The sequence below is a fragment of the Procambarus clarkii genome, chromosome 14 (assembly GCF_040958095.1).
Source record: "Procambarus clarkii isolate CNS0578487 chromosome 14, FALCON_Pclarkii_2.0, whole genome shotgun sequence".
In the NCBI taxonomy this organism is placed as follows: domain Eukaryota; kingdom Metazoa; phylum Arthropoda; class Malacostraca; order Decapoda; family Cambaridae; genus Procambarus; species Procambarus clarkii.
In genome coordinates this window covers 11,009,367-11,021,917 of record NC_091163.1, presented here as the reverse complement: position 1 = coordinate 11,021,917, position 12,551 = coordinate 11,009,367, and the positions used below count along the sequence as shown (strand labels likewise).

At 43.9% G+C, this 12,551-nt stretch overlaps 1 protein-coding gene across 1 annotated transcript in view; it reads left to right on the top strand.

Moving 5' to 3' along the window:
- The window catches only part of LOC123771439 (titin), a 236,050-nt gene that overhangs the window by 179,897 nt on the left and 43,602 nt on the right, over positions 1-12,551 (top strand). Inside the window, exons 45-48 of the mRNA XM_045763962.2 lie at positions 3,294-3,358; positions 7,656-7,872; positions 10,630-10,684; positions 10,898-11,630. Of these exons, the coding sequence (XP_045619918.2) occupies positions 3,294-3,358; positions 7,656-7,872; positions 10,630-10,684; positions 10,898-11,630 (1,070 nt within the window). The remainder of the gene's footprint in view (positions 1-3,293; positions 3,359-7,655; positions 7,873-10,629; positions 10,685-10,897; positions 11,631-12,551) is intronic.

Sequence of the window (12,551 nt, the reverse complement as noted above, 5' to 3'; positions counted from 1 at the left end):
TTTTTGGGGACTGGTTTTAAAATGTGCGCCGATGTCTTCCCATTTCCTTTGTTGAGCCTCGTGGCCCTCAGGCGGCTTGGCACACGCCGTGGGCCCATTGTCTTTGCTCCACTGTTGTGACCAATGTCGTCTCCCCTCGCATCTCAAACGTGTGAACATTTCGGCTATTTTCCGTGGCTATATTTCTTACTGCGGCTTTAGAAACTATCTACGCTTACTCCACGATGGATAGTAATCATGAACAAGGCCCTTCCAGGAAGAAAATTGCGAAAGAAAGGCTTGAAAAGGGTGGGAATTGGGAGTGTAGTAGGAAGGCCTCTGAGCGCTCACTCACGGCTAACGCGTGGCCCGTCTTCAACTCGTCGGCGGTTGGAGCGTGACCAGGTGTTTTTTTTTATATGCTAATGTTCCTCTAGAGAATTTTATTACGAACCCATTGAGACCAAAATGAAAGACCTAGGACAAAAATTGAGGTGACCAGAGTGAAAATAGTGAAAACATTTTATCCCGTTTGCGCGCTCCCGGGTAACTCGTTCGCACTTTCTCTGTTTGCTGCGGGTAATTAGCCGGGCTTTTGGAGTTTATATGCATTTAGTGCTGTAGAGAATTTTATTGCGAACACAATGATACCAAATTTATTCTCGTAGAAGGAGAATTGAGGTGACAAAGTTGAAGAGAGTATACACTTTTCGGAATTAACGCGCGCTTCCGTGACACGCTGGGGCCCATATCGCCCTGTCGAGGGGTGGCGCGCGGGGTGAGCGAAAGTGTTAAGTGGTTAAAGAACAGTAACTTTTCGAACAAATGTACATTATGCACTACAGTCTGTACATAAAGTACAGACCACTAGAATCATACTAGTGAAGTAAACATGTACTGTACTGTATCACTTGAACTATACTTTTTACACTTTGTACATTTATGTCATTAGAACTGTGTTGTACAGCTCAATTGGCACTCCTAGGTAAGTTATGGCTAGTGCTGGGTGTTGGTCCAGGTGCCTGGGAATTCTCAGGTAAGTCCTTGCTGGTGCTAGGTGCTGGTCCAGTATCCTGGGCATCCTCTGGTGAGCCCTTGCTGGTGCTAGGTGCTGGTCCAGTTGCCTGGGCATCCTCATGTAAGTCCTTGCTAGTGCTAGGTCCTGGTCCAGTATCCTGGGCATCCTTTGGTGAGTCCTTGCTGGTGCTAGGTGCTGGTCCAGTATCCTGGGCATCCTCTGGTGAGTCCTTGCTAGTGCTAGATGCTGGTCCAGTTGCCTGGGCATCATCAGGTGAGTCCTTGCTAGTGGACTAGTGGACAATTCCTTTCGCACGATGCTGAGTAAACCATTTGAATACAACCAAGTCCAAATCCGTATATTTAGAAGGCTTCAATGTTTTCCTGTTGCCTATTGCATGAGTTTGACTTTGAGCAACAAATTTCCTAATATTATCCTTCTGCTTTTTTATATCACAAACTGTAGCTTTACTGATGTTGAATTCTTGAGCGAGATGGGTGACAGAGTATCCACGCTCTGCTTTCTCTATTAAATCAATTTTCTGATCAATTAACAAATATTTTCTCTTTCATTTTAAATCTTGAACACCACGAATGCTGCTCTGAGACATCTTGACAGATTATAAGAGTTCAAACGATAAAAATTGTTCAAAATTATCCTTCGCGCACGAGCAACACATTTTCATACTAGGAGGAGGGGAGACAAATGGTGCCAGCCACCTCACCAAGGCCTAACGTTCACACGACCTGTGCTTGTTTTATTGGCCTACTCAAAATTTAATCTAAATAGACTTACAAATTGTTTTGTTTAAAATAATATTGTTTGTGGTTATAATTAATAAAATATTGTTTGTTTTGAAGTTTTATTCAGTTTATACAGTACAGTACTATATTAATATCTAATGTATTACAGTACAGTACGTAGGCTGTTAGAGGGAGGGAGGGATCCAGGAAACCCCTTCCTCCCCCCCCCGTCAATGGCTCAAGGAGCGACCAGCTGGTCACACATTGTCAAGTCAGATGTTGTTTTTTAAACCCCAATTGTATTAAAAATTCTGTGAAAAGGAAATGTGTTCCAACTGTTTAAAATGTTGTATATATCACAATTTTTACCGTTATTATTATTATTGCTTCAATATGACATTTTTATAATAAAAAGGCTATTTTCAGTGAAGATAATGCAATGATTATCATTAAATTGACTCGTGGCATCTGACGACGAAAAGAGAGGAGAGTTAGTGGCTGGTCTCTGGTGGTCAGGTGCAGGAGGGAGGGTGGGGTGTGGGGGGGGGGGTAGAATGGAGGCACCAGTCACGTGTTGCCTCTACAGCCTCTACTAACACCACTATTACTTCAGCTTCCCTTGACAACGTCTACCCTGACAATCTGCCTCCTATGAGAATATGTAACTTACACCACCTGCCCCCTAACAATAAACCCTAACTAATGACACCACTTGCCCCCTGACAACAACTCTCTCACCAATGCCCCCCTGACACCATTTTATCATCATTTTTATAACCATTTCTCCCTAGAAACAATGGGTAAGGATAATAAAACACTGTATAACTGTTTACACTTTGGAGAATCATAGTTGATGACAGCCAGCTCTGACGCTCAGCCTCGGTGACCGCTTGGATGAACATTCCTCACTGAATCGAACATTTGTATGTTCCACTGAACATTTGGTACCGAATTCAATTTATTCGGCTCTTCCAGGAATTCGATAGAGGGGGGTTTGTAAGACTGAGGAAGCATTGTATATATGTTTTGCACGGTTTAAGAGTTAAGGCAGCTAACCAAGTAGGAACCCAGGCACCGAGGTCATTCGCCAGAAGACAGGTGCCAAGTTCAGCTAAAACATCCAGGCAAAATTCTGAATTAACATCATCCAATCTGTTTAGTATTTTAAGTTTTGATGAGATAAGTGTCCTCATGTCTGGCTTGCAGTGTTGTTAGTCCTGTGGCCCTCAACCATTCCTATTATGAGAGTCAACTTATTTCTCTGATGACATTTTATCACTCTTTGTTGAACTTTATCCAATGTAAATATGCCTTACTGAAGATGAGATTCCCCATACAGTAGTTCAAATGTGTGCATTTGTGTGTGAAAGTAGGTAGATATATAATTATTGTACAGCTTCCGAATAAGATAGCTTGTGGTGTCCTGTCTTCCATATAATATTTGTGTGAGAGTGGGTGAATGTATGTATGCATGTAAGAGTTTAGGCAGGTTTTTAATTTTTAACTTCATAGATTGTACTGTAATAACCTATTTAAATTTTTATGCTTTATAGGATTAGTGGAGATTCAACTTGGTGAAAGTGCAAGTGTTAGATGTTATTCTCCAACAGGAGATTGGGTAAGTATTTTTCTTTATTAATCAATGTTTAACTGGCATGTGCACACAACTGGTCATCATGGTATCTGGTGTGTGTGTGTGCACACAACTGATCATTATGGCCTCTGGTGTGTACACAACTGATCATCATGGCATCTAGTGTGTGTGTGTACACACAACTGATCATCATGGTATCTAGTGTGTGTGTGTGTACACACAACTGATCATTATGGCCTCTGGTGTGTACACAACTGGTCATCATAACCTCTGGTGTGTGTGTGTACACACAACTGATCATAATGACCTTTGGTGTGTACAAAACTGGTCATCATGGCATCTGATGTGTGTGTGTGTGTGTGTACACACAACTGATCATTATGGACTCTGGTGTGTGTACACAACTGGTCATCATGACCTCTGGTGTGTACACACAATTGGTCATTGTGGCCTCTGGTGTGTACACAACTGGTCATCATGACCTCTGGTAATTACCTAAGTGTAATTACCTAAGTGTAGTTACAGGATGAGAGCTATGCTCGTGGTGTCCCGTCTTCCCAGCACTCTTTGTCATATACCGCTTTGAAACTACTGACGGTCTTGGCCTCCACCACCTTCTCACTTAACTTGTTCCAACCGTCTACCACTCTATTTGCGAAGGTGAATTTTCTTATATTTCTTCGGCATCTGTGTTTAGCTAGTTTAAATCTATGACCTCTTGTTCTTGAAGTTCCAGGTCTCAGGAAATCTCCCCTGTCGATTTTATCAATTCCTGTTACTATTTTGTATGTAGTGATCATATCACCTCTTTTTCTTCTGTCTTCTAGTTTTGGCATATTTAATGCTTCTAACCTCTCCTCGTAGCTCTTGCCCTTCAGTTCTGGGAGCCACTTAGTAGCATGTCTTTGCACCTTTTCCAGTTTGTTGATGTGCTTCTTAAGATATGGGCACCACACAACAGCTGCATATTCTAGCTTTGGCCTAACAAAAGTCATGAACAATTTCTTTAGTATATCGCCATCCATGTATTTAAATGCAATTCTGAAGTTAGAAAGCATAGCATAGGCTCCTTGCACAATATTCTTTATGTGGTCCTCAGGTGATAGTTTTCTATCTAGAACCACCCCTAGATCTCTTTCTTTATCAGAATTCTTTAAAGATTTCTCACATAATATATAGGTTGTGTGAGGTCTATGTTCTCCTATTCCACATTCCATAACATAACATTTATTAACATTAAATTCCATTTGCCAAGTGGTGCTCCATATACTTATTTTGTCCAGGTCTTCTTGAAGGGCATGACAATCATCTAAATTTCTTATCCTTCCTATTATCTTAGCATCATCAGCAAACATGTTCATATAATTCTGTATACCAACTGGTAGATCATTTATGTAGACAATAAACATCACTGGTGCAAGAACTGAACCTTGCACTGAATATCTCCGTGAAGTGGCATTTCATTATATTAATTTTTTCTGGAGGGGAGCCCCTACGGCTCCCTGGAGCTATCCAAGCTGATATGGATATATTAAACTTTGGCATCAGTCAATGTGAATGGAGTTCTAGGCCTACCGGGGACCACGAGCCAGAACCTTGCCCCCCTCAGAGAGGCACAAGGAGCAATGACCTATAGAAACCCCTGTGTGGTTGGAAGAATTCTAAGTCTGCCATCGACTGGGTCAGGCACCCAGAAAGGTAAGTGCCCTAAAACAAACCCCTATTTTGGTTAAGAAATTGCTACTGAAAGCCGAACTAGTGGACGAAACTCCCCAAACGAAGACGAGCATGACGTCACCATGTCACCGCACCACTTGTCTGCGCAGCTCCCCCCCCCTCTCTAGGAGGGGGATGGGGGGCCACAGACCCTCAAATCGGCTATTTATACCCCAGTTCTTTGACTGATGTATTTGGCAAATGGTCGTTTGACTCTGGCTCCTGTTTTCCTGTCCTCCAACTCTGTGCCTTGGGGTGTGATGCTATTTCTCTGATGGTGCGTGAGCCAGAAGTAATTTCACAAGTACTCAGGCTGCATGCACCTAGGGTCACCTTCCCTAGGTGCCCTGTAAGTGCTTCCCATGGGGCTTGGGGGCCACTTGCCACAAGTCGCCTTGGGATCAATCTCTGCTTGGTCTTTTGCTGCTTGGTGATTAATCGCCCTTAGTGTGCTGGGGGTGTTTCATGCACCCTTGTTTGCCTTTGGGTAGGGGTAGTTTGCATTGGTAGGGGTGCAGGGTACTTCACAGCTAGTTTTCTCCAGGTCCTAGCTCGCTTGAAGACTTACCAAGGGAGAGTAGTCCCTCTTTGCTCATTGGTAGATGGCCCAGCCTTAGTTTCAGGCGCTGCTTGCTCGGTGTCCGAACCCGAGGGTCTTCCCATGGCTCCGCCTCTTTCAGCAGATCGATCCTGTCCGTTACATGGCTGGTTCGATCTTCTCCTCGAGTCTTTGCGTTTGGTCTTTCTGACTCGAGTCTATTGTATGATGAGCAGTTGGCTTAGTTGATGGTGTCCCACCTGCATGTTTTGTCTCAGTGGCAGTATGAAGTTTCTTGACAGTCCTTCCATTATTTCTTGTCCCTTCATAAGTGTACTTCTGTCTCTGTTCAGGTTATTTTGTCCTTCCTTTCATGGTTGTTCCAGAACCATCATCTTATGCCGAATACTGTCGCCTTGCATCGTGCGGTGCTGGTGGAGCTGCTGCAGCTTGCGTTCAGCGTTGATGTTACTTCTGCGCCATTCCTGGGACCATTCCTCATTACTGGGACTGACTAAAGAGACTAAATCTGTACTCCCTTGAGCATAGGTGGGAGAGATATATAATAATTTACACGTGGAAAATAATTGAGGGGCTGGTCCCAAACCTGCACACAGAAATAACATCACATGAGACCAGAAGACATGGCAGGATGTGCAGAATACCCCCGTTGAAAAGCAGAGGTGCAACAGGTACTCTGAGAGAGAACTCTATCAACATCAGAGGCCCAAGACTGTTCAACACGCTTCCACTACACATAAGGGACATAACTGGCCGACCCCTCACAGTGTTCAAGAGAGAACTGGATAAGCACCTCCAAAGGATACCTGATCAACCAGGCTGTGACTCATACGTCAGGCTGCGAGCAGCCACGTCTAACAGCCTGGTTGATCAGTCCAGCAACCAGGAGGCCTGGTCGACGACCAGGCCGCGGGGACGCTAAGCCCCAGAAGCATCTCAAGGTAACCTCAAGGTAAGGTTCCACAAGCTGTCTTGTGCGTTGTTTCACCTCCAGCCTTCCAAGGCTTGTTTTCCCAGGCTCTTTTTCCTGTTGGCATTGACTGCTGCTGGTTGTGTCAGGGAGCTTCATTCTCTCCTCTGTCACAGTGGTTTCTGCTCTTTTGGTCCTGGTAGTAGGTTTGTTCGTTTGCAACCATCTCCTTCTTTTCTGGTGAAGAATGAGACTGCTGCTTTCTGGAGGGGGCCCCCTTGGGTTGTTGATGCTTAGTTGGTTAGTCTGAGGATGCATCGCGTGTTGTGTCCGGTCGCGGCTCTCTGCCATTACCTGCGCACCACGGCCTCGGTAGCCGGGAGCGCACGTTGGGTTGACCCGGTTTCCCTCCTTCCCTGTTCCAGGGTTTAGGTCTCCCAGGTAGTCTGCAGGATTATTCGGTTCATCCAGCCTGCAGTCTGTCTTCGAGCCCACAACGTTCATAAGTTGGCTGCTCTTGCTGCCGTCTTTTGCAACATGTTTTGGGCTGACATTCGGGTGCGGAGTTTTTGGTGGTCGAACAGGGTCCTGGCTGCGAGTTACTTGGTTAATGTTCCTGGACCTTGTAGGGCCTGTGTCGCTTTGGGTCGGCAGTTGCAGCCAGTTGTCTCAGCTTTGCGTTGAGGAGCGAGCAACAACCGCCTCCCAGGTAAGTCCCTCTTGTTTTTGTCTTTTGGTAAGTAGCTCCAAGGAGCTGAAGGGGCTTCCCCCATAAAACCAGCATTATATGTAATGAAACACCATTTTGTGGATGAGACCGGGAGGCTTCCTGTCAGCCCCGGGATGCTTACCTTTCTGGGTGCCAGACCCGGGCGATGGCAGACATAGAATGCTTCCAACCATATGGGAACACTATTGCTCTCGTGCCTCTCTGAGGGAGCCAGGTTCTGGCTCATGGTCCCTGGTAGGCCTAAAGAACTCCATTCATATTGATGCCATATCAGTCAAAGTCTAAGTTTTTGCAATATCAGCCTGGCTAGCTCTGTGGAGCTTCCAAGTCTCACTCAGAAAATGGAGTTTCATTATACGCTGGTTTTTTAATTATCGTCCCTGACAACAATTGTTTTAATCAACAGGTCAAGTTTGTACATAACGAAGAAGATATATTGCATTCATCATTGAATCAATCAGTAAAATATGAATGGGCAAGATCCGAGGACCCTGATGGAGAAGGAGCCATTATCACACTTACTGTCTTAAATACGACAGAAGATGATCTGGGAGCATACACCTGCAGAGATTTTAAAGATCCATATATTCTACAAGTCACCCTATTGATGATCAAGCTTGAAGGTAGTGCTAATTAACTGTCTCTTTTTTGGATTACGGTACCTTGTTTTGACCTAATTTAATATTTATTTTGTTTTATAAATGTTACATTTTCATACCTCATCCTTGCAATGTTCATTGATTTGATTCAAACTTAAAATATACATGTATTACTATGATATAATTTTAGGGATTGTATCTCCTTGGCAGCCAAGAGTGATCCTGGTCACCTTTTTTTTCACATTTACAAATTTTTTCTTGTCTGGTGGGGAGTCCCCTTTGGCTCCACAAAGCTATCCAGGCTGATATGTATATTATTAGACTTTGGCATCAGTCAATGTGAGTGGAGTTCGAGGCCTACTGGGGACCACAAGCCAGAACCTGGCCCCCTCAGAGAGGCACGAGGAGCAATGGCCTATAGAAATGCACATGTGAATTGGAACATTCCTTGTTTACCAGCAACCGGGCTAGGCACCCAGAAAGGTATGCGCAACAAAGCAAACCCCACATGGTAAAAAACTAAAACAAAAAACCGAACAGAGAAGTAGAAACTCCCTACAATCCCAAGGAAACAAGCAAACAAGCAAACATCACACTTTACTGCCGCGCCGATTGTCCACGCAGCCCTCCCCGCTCCGAGAGGGGTAGGGGGGAGCCCCGGACCTCACCTCGCTGGCTGCCTAGCATCAGTTTGTAAGCTAATGTCAACTGGGATAGATGCTTCTCTGGCCTCAGTTTCCTAGGCGGTTTTTGCCTTGTGTGGCGTTCACTGCCGTGTGTTGTGTTGTGTGGTGGCCAGGTTTATTATTATCAGTACCAGGGCTGCATGCGCTTAGGGGCTTCCTTCCCTAAGTGCCCTGTGAGTACTGCCCCTGCATGACAGGGTTATCTTCCCTGGGGAATTCGGGAACCATTCCCATAGAGGTTCTTAATGCTCGGCATTTGCCTCGCCCTTGGGGCCAGCTGGGGTTTGGGGCCCTTGTTTGGCCCTGGGTAGGGACTGGTATTGTGCTGGTTAGGGCGTCAAGGTGTTGCGCGACCGGCCACCTAAGCGGCGACCGGTTCCTGTTGCCTCTGGAGACAGTGTACTTTTGCGGGGTTTTTCTTTTGTTTTAATTTTCATTTGCCTGGTGGGGGTCTGCCCAGTGTTGCTATAGTTCCACTGGTAGTGTTTGGTGTCCTTCTGCTAGGCCCCCGTAATTGTAGACGTCGCAGGGGACTTTCAGTGTTGTCCTCTACCCCCTTGTTATTTTTGGGTTTCTTAACCAGTTAGTAACACCTTGCCCTGGCTTCCCGTAGTTGTTACCCTATGGGCCCTGGAAACCCCTGCCGCGGCTCGTGGACCATTAAATGTGTCTTCCGGGTTCCAACCTGTCTTGTACTGGATCGTTGGTTGCTGTGCCCTTGTCTCCGGGTGACAGTCGCCACTTTTACCTCCGTCATGTTGCCTGTTGGGTCACTGACACATTGACCCGGAGTCTTGCGAGGGATATTCTCTGCTTGTTCTCCAATACTCTCCTGATGTTATTACTGTTCAGAGTACAGGCAGCATCCGTGTTGCAAGCTAGATTGGTTTCCCACTCGGATGCCCCGGGACCGCCCCGTTTTGGTTAGGTGCTGTTTGCCCCTTTCCCTCCCTGTTCCTGGCTCCTAACCGTCTGCGGGTTTTGGGGTCAGGGCAGGGTTTAGTTGGGGTCGAGACTCAGGCGGTTTCGGGGGCTGCTCCGTTCGGGTTGGGGACGGAGGTTTTCGAGCCTGTTCCTCCTGCCAAGGCTTCTAGGTCTTACCAACGGCCCTTTCTTGCTGCCTTTCCCATGGACCTTTGCTTTTCTTTAAGGGCGGAGGGCTTGGAGGACAGCTGTGCCCCGGGGCCTCTGTTGCGGGTTCCCGGGGCTGTGGGGGATGCCTGCTAGCAGTTCTGGGGCTGTTTGACCCTGCCGGGGTTTTTTGCTTCTGGGCAGAGTTTTTCGCCCATCCAGTCTGCTTGCTTCCCACTTTTGCTGGCATGTTTTCATATCTTTTGCGTCAGTCACAGCCCCCTATTCTGGTGGCCATTTTCTTCTGCTGGTTTCCTGGCGTAGCTACCAGGGCAGCGTTGCGATTTGTTGACATACGCCTGGGTGTGCGAGCGAGCGTCTTGGGTGAGTTTTTTTCACCTTTTTCAGGGGTTTTATCCTTCTGTTGTCATTTCTATGCTTTTCTGGTGTTTTCTGCTCGCTTTCTGTTCCTCTGGGAACAGAAAACATTAGTGCGATAAGCTCCAGAGAGCCTTCAGGGCTCACCCAGAAAATGCGTTTCATTACATTCAACACTGGTTTTATGTACTTAATCCAAACAACTTTACCATTGTGATCATTGCTGTTTTCTTTTATGTGCTAGCTATATGCTGTATTGTGTCTATTATATTTTTTTAAACTACCATTCAAGCCGTCAATGCAATCAATTTGAGCTACCTATGTGCTTTATTATACCTACAAATTTCTCTCATCCTTTTTTTTCTTCTTGCAATGTACTTGTTATCATTTTTATAAATTTTGCTAGTATTTACCTACTTAAAATTTTCTTGGATTAAGGACCTGCCCGAAATGCTGCGCATACTATTGGCTTTACAAGAATATAATTACTATGCTATGTATCCTCACAATCCCAATGTACCTTCTTGGATATATGTATAAATAAATAAATAAATACATCAAATTCATCAAATAATGTACCAGCTTTCATCAAATTTTGTAATACAAGCAATTAGGTGTATTATTAAAAATGTTTAATTATCAACAGGGGAATCAACAACTCTGAGCATGCCTTCTCCAGATGAAGAAATACATCTTGAGAGGTAAGTGCTTTTGTGACTAACAACTGACAACATAAATACTTTTGAGTCAACCATTATTTTATTTATTCTCATACATTCCATAAAGTATAAATTAATATGTATATGACTCCATTTAAAATAATTTATTAAAATTGCCTCAAAATATATTTAATGTAAAAGGGGATAGGGATATAACCCTCCATATCCTTGCAAAATCTTCATTTTTTCTTTTAGTTCATCTGCAATGGAGGTAGAATCAAGTACAGAAGCTACAGAGGAAATGGACGTAACAACAGAAATTGACAAGGAAGAGGAAGTAACCACAGAAGTTGCAAAGGAAGAGGAAGTAACCACAGAAGTTGCAAAGGAAGAAGTAACTGTAGAAGTTGCAGAGAAAGTAACTACTGAAGTTCCAAAGTCAGAGGAAGTAGCTACAGAAGTTTTAAAAGAAGAGGTAACTATAGAAGTTGCAGAGGAAGTAACTACAGAATTTGCAAGGGAAGAAATAACTACAGAAGTTGCAAAGGAAGAAGATGTAACTACTGAAGTTGCAAAGGAAGAAGATGTAACTACTGAAGTTGCAAAGGAAGAAGATGTAACTACTGAAGTTACAAAGGAAGAAGATGTAACTACTGAAGTTGCAAAGGAAGAAGACGTAACTAATGAAATTGCAGAGGAAATGATTACTGATGTTCCAGAGGAAGTGATTATTGAAGTTCCAGAGGAAGAGACTACTGAATTTGCAGAGAATGTAATTACTGAAATTGCAGAGGAAGTGACTACTGAAGTTGCAGAGGAAGTAACTACTGAAGTTGCAAAGGAAGCAGAGCATGATTTTAAAATAATACAAATATCCAGCCCAGAAACAACAACAACAACAACAACAACAACAACAACAACAACAACAGTCCCACCTCCCATTTATGAAGAAGTAATTCTGGGATGTGAAGGACATGATCCTCTTGATGTGAGTTAGAGCTTTTGTATTATGAACCCATGATTTTGTTTATATTGTTATCTTAATGTATATTTTGTCCTTTATTACTTATTTAGCAGCTGACCTCATACTGTTTTATAAGGAGTATGTTAACACTTGAAGTGTTGTTATCATCATATGGTGTTTCACAGGGTAATGTGGTTAGTGTCATATGATGATTTAAACTATTGATGTCCGGGTTTTACATGTATGATGCAAATATGGATGTAGTAGCTCTGTGGATATAATGGAATTTACATTGACCCATAAAAAAAATCCTGCTATTGTTTCATGGTTATGATACTATGTGAATGCGGTTATTGTCATAAATGTTACTAGGAGAATGCGGTCATCATCATTGTATAAAATTCCGTAGTAATTACATGATGTGTATACCAATGTATATCATGTAATGATGTTCATATGGTTTTCACAACTCCATACAGTTGTAATGAAGTATACCAGGCAAACCAATCACTAATTGATCTTTTATCATGTGTTATGTGTTCTAGGAACCTACCGTCATCTGTGGGAGGCACATTTGTCTATGGTTTTTTTCCAGTCCATGTTGTTGGTCATATGGTATGAAATTAGCCCCTATGTCATTATCCAGCCCAACACATATATATATTTTATGTAGACTATACACCCATGGTTTACACTCTCACCTATGGTCTAGACTCTCACCCATGGTCTAGACCCTCACCCATAGTCTAGACTCTCACCCCATGGACTAGACCCTCACCCATGGTCTAAATCCTCACCCATGGTCTAGACCTTCACCCATGGTCTAGACCCTCTAGACAGTCAGCTGGCGGCTGCCTTTCTCACTGGTTCAAAGCCAGACACACTAACATTTCTCCCCCAACAACACTGTTTGTGGTGTTATTACACTATATACACACACATTAT